This window comes from Anomaloglossus baeobatrachus, chromosome 3 (genome assembly GCF_048569485.1).
Source record: "Anomaloglossus baeobatrachus isolate aAnoBae1 chromosome 3, aAnoBae1.hap1, whole genome shotgun sequence".
NCBI lineage: Eukaryota > Metazoa > Chordata > Amphibia > Anura > Aromobatidae > Anomaloglossus > Anomaloglossus baeobatrachus.
Window position 1 is genome coordinate 286,434,367 of NC_134355.1, and position 16,968 is coordinate 286,451,334.

General features: G+C 42.3%; 1 protein-coding gene across 1 annotated transcript in view; it reads right to left on the minus strand.

Annotated features, from left to right (window-relative positions):
• Window positions 1-16,968, minus strand: part of LOC142295199 (enoyl-[acyl-carrier-protein] reductase, mitochondrial-like) — a 160,121-nt gene that overhangs the window by 18,926 nt on the left and 124,227 nt on the right. The window contains exons 4-5 of the mRNA XM_075338276.1: window positions 12,685-12,828; window positions 7,291-7,393 (exon numbers count right to left, since the gene is read on the minus strand). Coding sequence (XP_075194391.1) covers window positions 7,291-7,393; window positions 12,685-12,828 — 247 coding nt within the window. The remainder of the gene's footprint in view (window positions 1-7,290; window positions 7,394-12,684; window positions 12,829-16,968) is intronic.

Sequence of the window (16,968 nt, forward strand, 5' to 3'; positions counted from 1 at the left end):
AGTATTTGACTACATGAAATAGATATTATTTTTCTAGCTTCTTTTGTCTGTTTTTAACCTTTTGTCAATATGAACATAATACATGAATGTAATTGAAAAATCACAAAATAGTCAAATCTAAAATAGTCGAATTATCCTATGATTTATTGATGTCTTGCCTTCCAGGCGCAGTGCAAAGAGCAAGTTATTACTTACCAATTCTGACCCATTGTAACAGTTTGTTTTTCTAAAGGGCACTGCTTGCATCAAATCTACATATGTCCATGCAACATTTTTGGGGAATTTGATATTTGTCGCTTTATGTAAACAAGATAAGACATAAATGAAAAAAAAATAATATATATATATATATACTGTATATATGCTGTGTGTATATATATATATATATATATATATATATATATACATATATATATTTATATATATATATATATATATATATATATACACACAGTATATAGAAAATGGCCATAATAAGCACCTGGGGGCTGCAAATGGAAGTTAAGTGGTAGCAGGAGCAGGATAGTTATACATACCGTGTTTCGCAGAGGATCATGGTGCGGTGATTCTCTCTTCTGGGCCCGCTTATTAAGGTTCCTCAATATTCACTGCTTTCCCCGCCCACCCTCTTTGCTAGTGTCTGTGATTGGTGGCAGACTGCTATATACGCCCCCACCCTGTGTCCATGTCTGTGATTGACTAGTCAGTTTGCTGTATAGTAGCATAAAAAGAAATAAATATATATATTTTTTAAGAAAATGATGTAGGGTCCCGCCATATTTTGATAGCTAGTACAGGTAAAATAACACCTACAGTCTGCAGCCCTCACTTGTGAGCTTTAAGATTGGATATCAAAATAGAGGAGAAAAAAAGATGTAGGGCCCCCCCTGTTTTTGATATCCAACCATGGTAAAGCAGATAGGTGGGGGGTGGTATTATCAGGATGGGAGGAGCCATGGATAATGTCCCCCCTCAATCTAAAAATACCAATCTGCATCTGCCCAGAATTGTTGCATCCATTAGATGCGACAATTCTGGACTTTGTCCACCTCATTCCGGTTGCCCTGGTGCAGTTGCTGCTATTTTTAGGATGGAGGCAATAACCCCAGGCTGAGAATTCCAGCCCCCAGCTGTCGTCTTTATCTTGCTGGGTATCAAAATTGGGGGGTACCACACACCATTTTTTTTAAATTATTATTTAAATAATTTAAAAAAGCTGCATGAGGTTCCTCTTATTTTGATACACAGCCAACATATTGTGCACAGCTGGGAGCTGCTGTCACAGATGTTGGGTGGGGGATGCAGTGAATATATATAAGATGTAATGAGCAGGACCCAGAAGCAGTATTACAGATTTGTAAGCATGTCCTGCTTTAACCATTTTGCTACTTTTTTTTTTTTACAGTGATTTTCCTGGCTAATCCCTGAAATGGCTCCAGAAGTGCCCGCCCATAGACTAAAAGATTGGCTGCTCTCAACCTTTCAACAAGCTTTTTTCACTTGACCAACCTGAATAGGAAATGAACATACAATCAAAAGTCTGTGTTTGGTGTTCAGCACTAAATACAAGGTGTTTGGTACGAACACCACATTTTACAGTTTGGGTCTCCTCATCCCTATTCAGGCCGGATAAACAAAATTAATTATTTTATTAATTGTTCCACCATACATGTTGTATATCAAGCCATTTGTAAGACATGTAATACATTTTATATAGGATGTACTACACAAATGTTAAAAAGAAGACTGGCAGAACAGATTTCAGCTGCCGAACAAGATTGGGTACACTAAGCAATTCCTCTTAAGGCCTTTACAAACATTTGTTGGAGCAGTAACATGGCAGTCTTTCCTCTCTAGCCATTCGGGCATAGCAAGGGTTAACAGACCACATCGTGATAGAGACTAGAAAAAATTGATACTGACTAGAGAGGCCAAATGGATTTTTTATACTAAATGCTTATGCGTCTGCCGGTCTCAATTACGACAATGATTTGATGTACATTTCTTTAGCATGTTGATACTGATATTTGCACAAAAGTTGATATATGTCCATTTTAGAATTTATATGTATGTGTTAATTGATCATTGTAATTAGCCCAAGTTCTTGGCGTATGCATTTGCTCCTCTTTCCGGTGTCTGTTTTCTACTTTTATGCTTGCTACATATCCAATGTTCCACCTATGAATAACCACTACCTTTAGTCTGAAACGTGTAAATATATGTACCCTTAATTTTTTTATGTTTCAATTTTTTTAAATGGAGTTCTTTCAATAAATAGAGTTTTCATCTACATTTGATTTTCCATGTGCGATGCTGGATCCAACCTTTCTCCCATCTCCCTTTCCTCTATACTCATACTTGCATTGATACTAGGAGTGCCAGCTGGGAGGTTTCCATTCACTGACTATTTGGGCCAATATTTTAACAATTGATATGGTAAGCTGATTTTTTTTTCTATTCCGGCCTCAAAGGCCTTGAGGCAGAGCTGTGATAGCTGTAGATTAATCTTGAGATCACATGGCCAACTACATGATGAGGCCTTCTTGGGAGAACGTTACAGCCATGGCCAGATTGGACATTGATTGCGACACTGTTAACAGTGTCAGCATTCATAAGACACTGCATCTGTTAAAACCTGTAGCTCAGCGGAGAGCCACCAGCTCACTTTCCGTCACTTACTACAGCAAAATGCAGGCTACTGCCCTGTAGCCTGATAAAAGCCAGTATCATGCAGTTTAGGCATCACATTGACACCACTGCATTGAGTTGCCTGATATGGCCCATTATGCAAGATAAGAGGTGACAGAGGCTGCAGTAGATGATGAACTATGATTAGGTGAGTTCAAGTATTTTTCTTATATTTTTGGGCTTGGGGGTCAGATGGCAGGGATGTCAAACTATATGGGGGCAGTAGGATCCATAATACTGTATGGAAGGCTTAAGGGAACATAGTTTATGGGTGGCAGTGAGGTACTTAATTCTACATATAGGTGGCAATGGGAGCACTGTAATGTAGAGGGAAATGGGGAGGACATCATGCTGCATGAGGGCATTGGTGAACGTCATACCTTGTAGGTGGCTATGGTGATCATACTGTGATGGGGGCTGAGGTTGACATCATATTGTATTGTAGGCTGTGGTGGACATCATACTTATGGAGAACTGTGGAATACATAATGCTGTATACAATGAACTATTCAGTAGACATACTGTATGGGGGGGCTGTGGTGGACATCATACCATATAGGGGACTGTGGTGGAAATCATACTGTAGGAGAGGCTTTGCTGACCATACTGTATGGGGGGGGGGTGTCGAGGACATCATATTATATGGGGGCTGTGATGAACCCATAGCTATGCAGGCATCATATTGTATGGGGGGCTCTGGGGAGCATCACACTGTGTGGGGGGATGTGGTAGGCATCATAATATATGGGGGCTATGTTTCACATCATACTGAAGATGGTCTGTGGTGATTAGACTGTATGGGTGGGCTGTTGTGATTGCAGTGTGTGAGAGACTGTGGTAAACATACGGTATGGGGGCTGTGATGGATATTATACTGAGTGGGGGTCTGTGGTGACCATTCATTATCAGGACTGTGATGGATATTGTGTGGGGTGGCTATGGTGGACATCATACAGTGTGGGGCATTGGGAAGCATTATAATATATGAGGGACTGAGGATGACATCAAACGGTGTTGAACCTGTGGTGAATATCATATAGCATGGGGGCTGGGGTAGACAACATACTGTGTGGGGACTGTGGTGAACCTACAGTAAGGGAGCTACTGTGGGCATCATACTATATTGCAGCTGTGGTAGATCTACTTTTTGGTGTGAGAGTAGGGAAGCTGCAAAATATAAATAAACGCAATAGAGTCATCTGAGGAAGACATCAAATGAAACAAATGGTCTTTCACTTTGTAGGGTTGTGAACACACAAGACAGATAGAATTCGATGGTGTATCAGCTGCTGCAGGACCCATGGGCCACAAACTGAAGGATATTAAGAAACGTGATTTAATCTGTGCTGCGCAGGAAGAGACCGAAGTTCACAGATGTGGATTATTTTTGGTTTATTTTACTCATTTCAAAGTAATCCAAATTGAATTACGTTGAAACACATCAAATTAACTGCTGTAATCTGCATTTGTGAACTTTGGTCTATTCCTGTAGCAGCGCAGATTAAACCACATTTTTTCCTTTCTCAATATTCTATGGAGTGGCTTTGGTGAACATCATACCACACGTATAGCTATGGTGACCATCATACTGTATGAAAAACTGTAGAGACCATCAAACTATGTGGGGTTCTATAGCAGATATCATACCGTGCATACGCTGAATTTCAGTCCCAGTCCATCCCTTGCCACACCGGTCCTACAATAAGGATTATGGTATGGCATGACATAATGTACGTTAGCCCGACCTCTCTAGTCTTTAATCCAGGTACAGCTTTGCATTACATTAATTTAATTGTGGAACCAGTGGTACGGCCATCTTTCCAAAGTGTTCCAGAAGTTGTTTTTCAACATAACGCAAGGCAGTATGTTACTTATGCTACTATTATCAACCTGCATGCCTAAATATGCTACTATGGCTTGCTGCACATCCAGACCTTTCTCCCATAGAGCACATCTGGGATTTCATAGGTCGGTAATTGCAAGGGGAGCTGCCAGCAGTGGATCTTGATGATTTACAGTTGTGCTCAAAAGTTTACATGCCCAGGCAGATTTTTTGCTTTCTTGGCCTTTTTCAGAGAATATGAATGATAAAACAAAAACTTTTTTCCGCGAATGGTTAGTGGTTGAATGAAGCCATTTATTGTCAAACTACTGTGTTTTCTCATTTGGATGTTTTTGGTTGTAATTATGATTTAAAAAGAGAAAAACACAGTAGTTTGACAATAAATGAGTGGGAAAAAAGTTTTTCTGTTATTATTTATATTCTCTGAAAAAAGGCCAAGAAAGCAAAAAATCTGCCGGGGTATGTAAACTTTTGAACACAACTGTAAGTACCCAAGCACATTTCTCAAAATCCGTTATTAACCTCATTGATAACATACCTAGACGTTTGGGTCTGTGTGTGGCGCTTATACTGAATAAATCAAGTTCTCCTTAAAACAAAATTCATTTTTTCATCACTTACATATCATTAACATATCTATTAATTCTGTGATCTGCATAATTGCATAACTTTTAATTCTTGGTGTGGCAATTTCAATGCTAAAAAATATACAGTACTTGCTGTAGTACCCAAGCAGTGCCCAGGATAGTAACTGTCTCTCTGTCTCTCTCCCAGTCTCTGTCTGTGTGTCGCTGTCTGTCTCTCTGTCTGTGTCTTTCTTTGTCTGTCTGTGTCTATGTCTCTGTCTGTCTGATTCTTACTCTCTGTCTGTATTTGTATCAGTATGTCTGTCTCCATCTCTGTGTCTGTCTGTCTATATCTCTGTGTATGTCTCTATGTGTGTGTTTGTATGTCTCTCTCTTTCCCGGTCTGTCTCTTTCCCCATTTGTCTTTGTCTGTCTTTTTCCTGGTCTGTCTCTTTCCCGGTCTGTCTCTTTGTCTGCCTGTCTCTTTGTCTGCCTGTCTCTTTGCCTGCCTGTCTCTTTGCGTGCCTGTCTCTTTGCGCGCCTGTCTCTTTGCGCGCCTGTCTCTTTGTCTGCCTGTCTCGTTGTCCGCCTGTCTCGTTATCCGCCTGTCTCTTTGCTCGGCTGTCTCTTTGCCCATCTGTCTCTTTCCAGGTCTGTCTCTTTCCAGGTCTGTCTTTTTCTAAATCTGTCGCTTTGCTTGTCTGTCTCTTTCCCCGTCTGTCTCTTTCCCCGTCTGTCTCTTTCCCCGTCTGTCTCTTTCCCCGTCTGTCTCTTTCCATGTCTGTCTCTTTCCCCGTCTGTCTCTTTCCAGGGCTGCCTCTTTCCAGGGCTGCCTCTTTCCAGGACTGTCTCTGTCTGTCTCTTTCCACGTTTGTCTCTTTCCCCGTCTGTCTCTTTCCAGGGCTGTCTCTTTCCAGGACTGTCTCTTTCCAGGACTGTCTCTTTCCACGTCTGTCTGTGTCTGTCTGTCTGTCTCTTTCTGTCTCTCTCTATCCGTCTCTCCACCGACACCATATTACCTCACACATAAGCTTCCTATACGAACAGTTTATTTTGTTCCTATAGCAACCAGACAGTTGCTATTAATAGCCTGTAGCTCCCACCACTATTCAGTTTAATGGAGGCAGGATTTTGGAGAGTAACTGTAAAGTGCGGGGTTAAATTTTCCCATCAAAACATAGTCTATGACGTTCCCTGAGTCACATGGGGTGTCTGTGCAAAATTTTGTGATTGTAAATGCGACGGTGCAAATTCCTTTAGCGGACATACATACATACACACATACACTCAGCTTTATATATTAGATTATACAGATGTCACCTGAATATATATTTTCTTTTTTAACTTTCAGGTACTTCCATGTTTTACCGTGTTTTTCAAAAAATAAGACCTCCCCCAAAAAAAAGCCCTAGCAGGGATTTTCAACATTCTCGGAGCAGGGCTTAAATATAAACCCTCCCCCGAAAATAAGCCCTAGTTGCGGTTCAATAATGAAGTGTCCGTGTAGCTAAAAAAGTTACTGATACTGCAGGACACTTCATTATAGACAACGTGCACTCCGTAATCATACCCACCCGACGCTGAGCGGCAGGACCTGCAGTGATTGCACACCCACGCACATCAGATCTCACACACACAATCAGATCGCACACACAAACATCGCATCACAAACACATCGCATCACACACATATTCACCGCATCCAGCGACACCGATTTCTTCTGGCTGGCAGAATCCTGAGAGGCAGTGCAGTGGAGCGCAAGGACCTTCCGCAATGCTAGCTTACAGGACCTGCAGACATGTGACTTCCTCCCATCATTCCCTGCGGCCGGAAGAATTCTGTAACGCTGGGTGTAATGTGTGTGTGTGTGTGTGTGTCAGCCAGCCAGAAACATGGGAGGACGGCATGCAGCACCCATTAAAGATCACATGGAGGACCTGGGAGCCACTCAGACTTTTTTTTGGGGGTAAACTTATCCCCAACCATGTTTCTCCAAAAATAAGACCTCCTCCAAAAATAAGCCCTAGTGCTTTTTTGGGGGCTAAAAAAAGTATAAGATAGTGTCTAATATTTGGAAAAACACCGTAGTTAGAAATACGGATTATTTCTTTTAAGGAAAACTGGCACTATTAAGAATATATCACACTATTTCTTTGTGAGCCATGGATATGTTAAAGATTAAAAAATTCTTACCTATCTCTGATTACATTAATGGTATTCACCCCCATCGATGCACAGATCTGGATAACCGCTTGACCGACAGCACTGTTGGCACCATTTTGAATTACAGTGTCTCCTAGTACACATAAAAACAGTTTTCAAAGGCAAAATTAAAGCCCTATAGGTTATTATTGACAGTATCAAACAAAAGGCAATTCTGATAATAAGCATGTAAAATATATAATACACTGAAATTCCTTAAATCCTTCATCTGATAATAATAATAATAATAATAATTTTATTCATTTATATAGCGCTATTAATTCCACAGCGCTTTACATACATTTGCAACACTGTCCCCATTGGGGCCCACAATCTAGAGTCCCTAACTGTATGTCTTTGGAGTGTGGGAGGAAACCGGAGTACCCGGAGGAAACCCACGCAAACACGGGGAGAACATACAAACTCCTTGCAGATGGTGTCCTTGGTGGGATTTGAACCCAGGACCCCAGTGCTGCAAGGCTGCAGTGCTAACCACTGAGCCACCGTGCAATCGAAAATGTCTGATAATCTGGAATTTTCTTCTATGATGTGACACTTCACATGGCAAGAAGCATAAAGGTATGTTCTTTAGTGGCAGAATTGATGAGGCAATATTTGCAGCAATTTTCCCCAATTAATAATTTGGTGCTGATTTAACCTCTTCATGGCATCCGCTGTATATGTACGGCGCAGCAGGAAGTGCGTTCCCACAAACTACTACACATGTACGACGGTTCGGTCATGTGCAATGCCAGCAAGATGATCAGCGGTTGTCAGCTATGTATCATAGCTGACACCCTGCTGTACTATCATCGATTATGGGCGTTTAACCCCTCTGATGCTGCTGTTAGTAGTGACAGTGGTATCCATCTCCTTGAGCGGGGAGGGAGCTACCTCTCTGCTCCAATCTGTCACTTAGCGATTGTGATCACATTGTTCCAATGGTCTCCATAGTGTACGTGGGCTGCTTCATGCTTGGACAGGACCTGACATGCTTTCTGCCCTTGTCAGGTCCTGCTCAAACATGAATTAGCCCAGGGACACTATAGAGAGAATTGCAGTTTAGGGCCGGAAAAGTTGATAAAAAAAAGTTAAAGGAAAGTTTTCAAAACTTGCAAAAATATTAAAAAAATCACAAAATAAAGAACACAAAGTAAATACCAATAAATACCAAACCAAAAATGACTTGGTGAGGTGTAGTGTTTGACCCAGACTATTGGGTCAAAGTAGTGCTTACTGCTTTGTGCCATTGTGAAGTCAACTCCTGTTGTCTTTTGTAGCTACTTTCCTGCTCTTGTTTTCCTCCTGATTCTCTTATTTTCTAATCTTGTATGTGTGCAGTGTGTCAGAATTTTGATTTTTCATATATATGTGCCTATGTGTGTGCCTGTCCATATATAGAATATGTGTATATGTGCCATTATATATGTGTACGTTCATGTGTATATATAATTTATGTGCCTATGTGTATTTACCTGTGTGAGTTCCTATATATGTTTAGATGCCTGTATGTATATATAGTATATGTGCCTGTGTATGTTCCTGTATGTATGTGTGTATGTGCCTGTGTATAGTAAAAGTCTATATATGCCTGTATATGTTCTTGTATATACAGCATATCAAAAAAGTGAGTACACCCTTCCCATTTATGTAAATATTTTATTATATCTTGTCACGGGACAACAGTGAACATATGACACTTTGATAAAATATAGTGTACACCATGCGTGACTGTGTAAATTTGGTGTGCCCTCTAAATAACTCAGGTTACAGCTATAATGAGTCATAGGACACCAGGGAGGGAAAATGGTTAACTGGGCACAATTTGGCCATTTTCACTTAGTGGTGTACTCACTTTTGTTGCCAGCAGTTTTGACATTAAGGCTATGTGCCCACGCTGTGGAAAATGCGCGGAATTTGCCGCATTTTTTTCGCGGAAATTCCGCGGATTTTTCAAAAATCTGCAGCACAGCTACTCTCCAGCCATTTCTATGGCATTTGGGAACTGCTGTGCCCACGCTGCATTTTTTTGCGCAGCGGAAATAATGCGGATTTCCCTGCGGAAAAATCAGCAGCATGGGAATTATTCCTGCGGACTTCTCCTCAGGGTCCCATATACTTACCTGCCGTGATAGAAGACAACGATGTCACTTTCTCCGTCCGGTGCACAGGAGCGCGGTCGATCCAGGTACAGGAAGGAAGAGGTGGGCGGGGCCTGCACGAGCTCCGGTCATGTGACAGCTGGAGCTAGTGCAGGGCCGCCCACCTTCTCCAGCACAGTGCACCAAACGCTGACAGAGTGACCTGGCCGCCGGAAAGCGAGGTGCTGCATGATGGAGGTAAGTAATATGAATGCCCCGATCACTGCAGCACTTGTTCTGCATTGAGGATGCAGTGCCGAAGCCATGGTACTGTATCCTCAATGCAGAAAGCCCGCACCATATCCGCAGGACATTCTGAAATACATCCGCAGCTTGGAAACAGACAGAAGTTTTGCTGCAGTTTTCTGTGAGCACCTGCGGAATGTCCTGCGGATATAACTGCAGGACACTGTCCCCGTGGGCACATAGCTTAGTGTTACAGGGTCTTAGGTGTGAATGGGGAACAGATGTGTTACATTTGGTGTTATCACTCACAGTCTTTTATTCTGGTCACTAGAAGTCCAACATGGTACCTCATGGCAAACAACGTTGAACGGGGGCGCCTATAAACTTTAGGGTGTCACGCCCTCCATTGCCAGGTAGGACGGGGCTTTTTTTAGGGACAGCTCAGGGTTTCCTTCAGCTTTTGTCCTCCCTTTTCCCTTTTGTGCCTTTGTACTCAGCTGGTGTTTGTTTGGGGATAATTACTGATGATTTTTAATAGCGTTCAATAAAGTTTATCTTTTATAGGGTTTTTTGTTAAATATGTGCATGATCCTGTATAACTGGTATGTGTCTATTTTCCTGTATATATGCGTATTGTATGTGCCTGTATAATTGGTATATGTGTATATTTGCCTATATATAGTATATGTGTATGTGCCTGTATATACTCTATATAGAATATGTATATGTGCCTGTATATATAGTATGTATGTGCCTGTATTTCTGGTGTGTGCTTGTGCATGTGAGTGTATGGTATGTGTGTGTGCCTGTATATTTGGTATGTGTCTGCCTGTGATAAATTTTAACTGTATTACTGACTTCTTTATAATATACTTCGTGCAGTAATGATTGTGCACATGTTGTTTCTGTTTCGGCTTGTCTGATGTGTTTGTTCATTGTGTGTCCTGCACTTCTATGATGTGTGTGGTGTACTCGTGTGATGTTTATAATGTGTGCACTTTACATGTGTAATGTGTGCACTGTTTTTATGTGAAATCTCTCATGTTTGGACTATGAATGTGTGCGCTGTGCTTGTGTGATGTGTCTGATGGGTGCAGTGTGATTGTGTAATGTGTCTGATGTGTGTAAAGTGCTGGTGTGGTGGCTAGAATGTGTGCGTTACTCTTGTGTGATGCATGGAATGTTCTTGCTGTGCATGTGTGATGAGTCTGATGTGTACGCTGTACTGATGTGACGTGTGCAATATGCTTTGTACTTTTATGACATATGCATTGTGATTTTCTGTTGTGTATCCAAAAATGTTTTTATTTTATTAACTAATGTTACTTAAAGGGATTTTCAGTTTTAATTCTTTTAATGCTCTTAGGGCAGCGTTACCCGAGACGATCGCACCCGCCCCCGTCGTTTGTGCGTCATGGGCAATTCATTGCCCATGTCGCACAAAGTCGTTAAACCCCCGTCACACGTACTTACCTACCTAACAACGTCGCCGTAGGCAGCGAAGATCCTCTTCCTGAAGGGGGAGGGACGTTCGGTGTCACAGCGATGTCACACAGCGGCCGCCCAATAAAAGCGGAGGGGTGGAGATGAGCGGGACGTAACATCCCGTCCACCTCCTTCCTTCCACATTGTCAGCAGGACACAGGTAAGCTGTGTTCGTCGTTCCCGGGGTGTCACACGGAGTGATGTGTGCTGCCACGGGAACGACGAACAACCGGCGCGCAGAAGGAGGAACGACATTATGGAAATGAACGATGTGTCAACGAGCAACAATAAGGTGAATATTTTTGCTCGTTAACAGTCGTTCGGAGGTGTCACACGGTACGACATCTCTAACGATGCCGGATGTGCGTCACGAATTCCGTGACCCCGACGACATATCGCACGATATATCGTACCGTGTAACTCCGCCCTTAGACTTCTACTAGGAAAAAACAATAAATTCAGGGTCACTTATCCTCCTCAGGGCCAGAAATTCCTCTTTTCTACTGCTCTGGTCTTTGTTTTCAGGCTGCAGCCATGATGTCATGACCAAATCATGTGACTTGTGGAGCCAATCACTGAGCTCAGCAGTCACACCAAGGTAGGTGGCACAGGTTGCGGAACCCTGTGATTAGCTAAAGTGGTCACATATGACATTATCACTGCAGCTTACAAATACAGTATAGATGGAACAGTAGCAGAGAGACATCCCCAGGCCAGGTTAAAATGAGTAACTCTGATTTTATACTGTACAAAAATATAAACACAACACTTTTTTTGTTTCTTCCATTTTTCATGAGCTGTACTTAAAGATCTAAGACTTTTTCTATGCACAAAAGGCCTTTTTCTCTCAAATATTGTTCGCAAACTTGGCTAAATCAGTGTTAGTGGGCACTTCTCCTTTCCGAGATAATCTATCCACCTCACAGGTGTGACATATCAAGGTGCAGATTAAACAGCATGAGTATTGTACAGGTTGTACAGGTGTGCCTTAGGCTGGCCACAATAATAGGTCACACTAAAATGGGAAACAAAAACTAAAGTGTTTAAGATTATATTTTTGTTTGGTATATTTTTTACTTAGGGCAATATAACGAGCATAAAAATTAAAAATGAAAGACCCCTTTAAGAAAGAGAAGGAGGGGGCTCATGCACAATTTTTGCACAGGGGCCCTTTGATCTCCTTGTCCGCCCCTGATGTATTGTGTAATGTTTTAAAGCAATTTTGTTTCTATATTATATTGTCATAAAAGCTCATTAGATAAGTGTTAGCTATAGAACTGAAAGGAGTCATCTGTTCCAGAGAGAGAGGTTTGGGACTCCACCATATGTGGTGTACAAATTCTCCGTGTGCTTCAGACAGGTGAATATGAATGTGGCAGCTGTAAGTGTGAGTGCCTGTCAGATGTGTTTGACAACAACAGCTGGCCATTCTTTCAGAGATCTGCATGCATATTTATTACCAGTAGTTTAATGTGTGTTCTCAAATATATGTTTAATAATATTATTTGCATAGGCATTAGAAAAAAGTAAAAGACTGGTTTTTAATATGATTTTGAATGTAAAAGTAACTTACCCATATTCAGAGTCTCAAAATCCGTTAGCATACGATAGGCAGTGCAAGGGTTAACACCGAGTGTTGCAGCACCAAGAAGAGAGATGTCCTTACTTATGGAAATTACATCACTGGACTTACAAATAGCTTCAGTTCTCCATGTACCTATTGTTTAAAGAAACAAACCTTAATTTTGGCTCGACGGTAAAGGGGGCTTTACACGCAATGACATCGCTAACGAGATGTCGTTGGGGTCACTGAAGTCGTGACGCACATCCGGCCTCGTTAGCTACGTCATTACGTGTGACAAGTACGAGCGACCGCTAACTATGCAAAATACTCACCAAATCGTTGATTGTTGACACGTCGTCCATTTCCCAAATGTTGTTCCTTGTTCTGGACGCAGGTTGTTCATCGTTCCTGAGGCAGCACACATCGCAACGTGTGACACCCCAGGAACGACGAACAACACCCCACCTGCGTCCTCCGGCAGCGAGGTGGGCGTGACTTCCATATGGCTGCTCTCCGCCCCTCCGCTTCTATTGGACGCCTGCCGTGTGACGTCGCTGTGATGCCGCACGAACCACCCCCTTAGAAAAGAGGCACACAGCGACGTCGTTAAGAAGGTAAGTCCATGTGACGGGGCATAGCGATATTGTGCGCCATGGGCAGCGATTTGATTATCTTTCCCTGACGAAGCCTTGATATACACGTGGGATGCTCGCCAGGGTCTCCTTTGTGTGTGCAGGCTTTACGGTTTTCTTGGTTGTTTGTCCAAAACTGGCTACTTTCCACATGGCAGGTTGTATGGCTCCCTCCCATTGAGAAGGTGTCTATAAGTGATTTTAGACCATGTGGTTGTATATCATCAGGCAGTCTCTATAGGGGTTGTGGACCTTATTTTAGGTCTCCTCTTGATAAGCACATTGTATCTTGTATTCAGGTATTGGTCATAGCATTTATGGGCATATGACAGACCAAGATTTTTCCTGCCATATAGATACAAATATTCCTTTATGTACTGGTGTTATGCATTTAATATGTTCATCAATCATTGGAGTGCCCTGGTGAGGAATTAATTGTTTTAATTGTGTTTTAAGTATTTTGTGCCTAATAAAGTCTTTACATTTTTTATATAATTGGTGTGCTCTGTCCTATATGCAGTGTCTTTTTCTCCCTTTGACACGTATCCTTATTCACTGCATTCAGTTGCACCTGCTTGCATGTACAGTGCCTACAAGTAGTATTCAACCCCCTGCAGATTTAGCAGGTTTGATAAGATGCAAATAAGTTAGAGCCTGCAAACTTCAAACAAGAGCAGGATTTATTAACAGATGCATAAATCTTACAAACCAACAAGTTATGTTGCTCAGTTAAATTTTAATAAATTTTCAACATAAAAGTGTGGGTCAATTATTACCGTATTCAAGCCCTAGGTTTAATATTCTGTGGAATAACCCTTGTTTGCAATTATGGCTAATAATCGTCTTTTATACAGTCAGGGCCAGAAATATTTGGACAGTGACACAAGTTTTGTTATTTTAGCTGTTTACAAAAACATGTTCAGAAATACAATTATATATATAATATGGGCTGAAAGTGCAAACTCCCAGCTGCAATATGAGAGTTTTCACATCCAAATCGGAGAAAGGGTTTAGGAATCATAGCTCTGTAATGCATAGCCTCCTCTTTTTCAAGGGACCAAAAGTAATTGGACAAGGGACTCTAAGGGCTGCAATTAACTCTGAAGGCGTCTCCCTCGTTAACCTGTAATCAATGAAGTAGTTAAAAGGTCTGGGGTTGATTACAGGTGTGTGGTTTTGCATTTGGAAGCTGTTGCTGTGACCAGACAACATGCGGTCTAAGGAACTCTCAATTGAGGTGAAGCAGAACATCCTGAGGCTGAAAAAAAAGAAAAAATCCATCAGAGAGATAGCAGACATGCTTGGAGTAGCAAAATCAACAGTCGGGTACATTCTGAGAAAAAAGGAATTGACTGGTGAGCTTGGGAACTCAAAAAGGCCTGGGCGTCCACGGATGACAACAGTGGTGGATGATCGCCGCATACTTTCTTTGGTGAAGAAGAACCCATTCACAACATCAACTGAAGTCCAGAACACTCTCAGTGAAGTAGGTGTATCTGTCTCTGAGTCAACAGTAAAGAGAAGACTCCATGAAAGTAAATACAAAGGGTTCACATCTAGATGCAAACCATTCATCAATTCCAAAAATAGACAGGCCAGAGTTAAATTTGCTGAAAAACACCTCATGAAGCCAGCTCAGTTATGGAAAAGTATTCTATGGACAGATGAGACAAAGATCAACCTGTACCAGAATGATGGGAAGAAAAAAGTTTGGAGAAGAAAGGGAACGGCACATGATCCAAGGCACACCACATCCTCTGTAAAACATGGTGGAGGCAACGTGATGGCATGGGCATGCATGGCTTTCAATGGCACTGGGTCACTTGTGTTTATTGATGACATAACAGCAGACAAGAGTAGCCGGACGAATTCTGAAGTGTACAGGGATATACTTTCAGCCCAGATTCAGCCAAATGCCGCAAAGTTGATCGGACGGCGCTTCATAGTACAGATGGACAATGACCCCAAGCATACAGCCAAAGCTACCCAGGAGTTCATGAGTGCAAAAAAGTGGAACATTCTGCAATGGCCAAGTCAATCACCAGATCTTAACCCAATTGAGCATGCATTTCACTTGCTCAAATCCAGACTTAAGACGGAAAGACCCACAAACAAGCAAGACCTGAAGGCTGCGGCTGTAAAGGCCTGGCAAAGCATTAAGAAGGAGGAAACCCAGCGTTTGGTGATGTCCATGGGTTCCAGACTTAAGGCAGTGATTGCCTCCAAAGGATTCGCAACAAAATATTGAAAATAAAAATATTTTGTTTGGGTTGGGTTTATTTGTCCAATTACTTTTGACCTCCTAAAATGTGGAGTGTTTGTAAAGAAATGTGTACAATTCCTACAATTTCTATCAGATATTTTTGTTCAAACCTTCAAATTAAACGTTACAATCTGCACTTGAATTCTGTTGTAGAGGTTTCATTTCAAATCCAAGGTGGTGGCATGCAGAGCCCAACTCGCGAAAATTGTGTCACTGTCCAAATATTTCTGGACCTAACTGTAAGACCTGATCAGGCCGGCACAGGTCTCTGGAGTTATCTTGGCCCACTCCTCCATGCAAATCTTCTCCAAGTTATCTAGGTTCTTTGGGTGTCTCATGTGGACTTTAATCTTGAGCTCCTTCCACAAGTTTTCAATTGGGTTAAGGTCAGGAGACTGACTAGGCCACTGCAACACCTTGATTTTTTCCCTCTTGAACCAGGCCTTGGTTTTCTTGGCTGTGTGCTTTGGGTCGTTGTCTTGTTGGAAGATGAAATGATGACCCATCTTAAGATCCTTGATGGAGGAGCGGAGGTTCTTGGCCAAAATTTCCAGGTAGGCTGTGCTATCCATCTTCCCATGGATGCGGACCAGATGGCCAGGCCCCTTGGCTGAGAAACAGCCCCACAGCATGATGCTGCCACCACCATGCTTGACTGTAGGGATGGTATTCTTGGGGTCGTATGCAGTGCCATCCAGTCTCCAAACGTCACGTGTGTGGTTGGCACCAAAGATCTCGATCTTGGTCTCATCAGACCAGAGAACCTTGAACCAGTCTGTCTCAGAGTCCTCCAAGTGATCATGAGCAAACTGTAGACGAGCCTTGACATGACGCTTTGAAAGTAAAGGTACCTTACGGGCTCGTCTGGAACGGAGACCATTGCGGTGGAGTACGTTACTTATGGTATTGACTGAAACCAATGTCCCCACTGCCATGAGATCTTCCCGGAGCTCCTTCCTTGTTGTCCTTGGGTTAGCCTTGACTCTTCGGACAAGCCTGGCCTCAGCATGGGTGGAAACTTTCAAAGGCTGTCCAGGCCGTGGAAGGCTAACAGTAGTTCCATAAGCCTTCCACTTCCGGATGATGCTCCAAACAGTGGAGACAGGTAGGCCCAACTCCTTGGAAAGGGTTTTGTACCCCTTGCCAGCCTTGTGACCCTCCACGATCTTGTCTCTGATGGCCTTGGAATGCTCCTTTGTCTTTCCCATGTTGACCAAGTATGAGTGCTGTTCACAAGTTTGGGGAGGGTCTTAATTAGTCAGAAAAGGCTGGAAAAAGAGATAATTAATCCAAACATGTGAAGCTCATTGTTCTTTGTGCCTGAAATACTTCTTAATACTTTAGGGCAACCAAACAGAATTCTTGTGGTTTCAGGGGTTGAATAATAAATGACCCTCT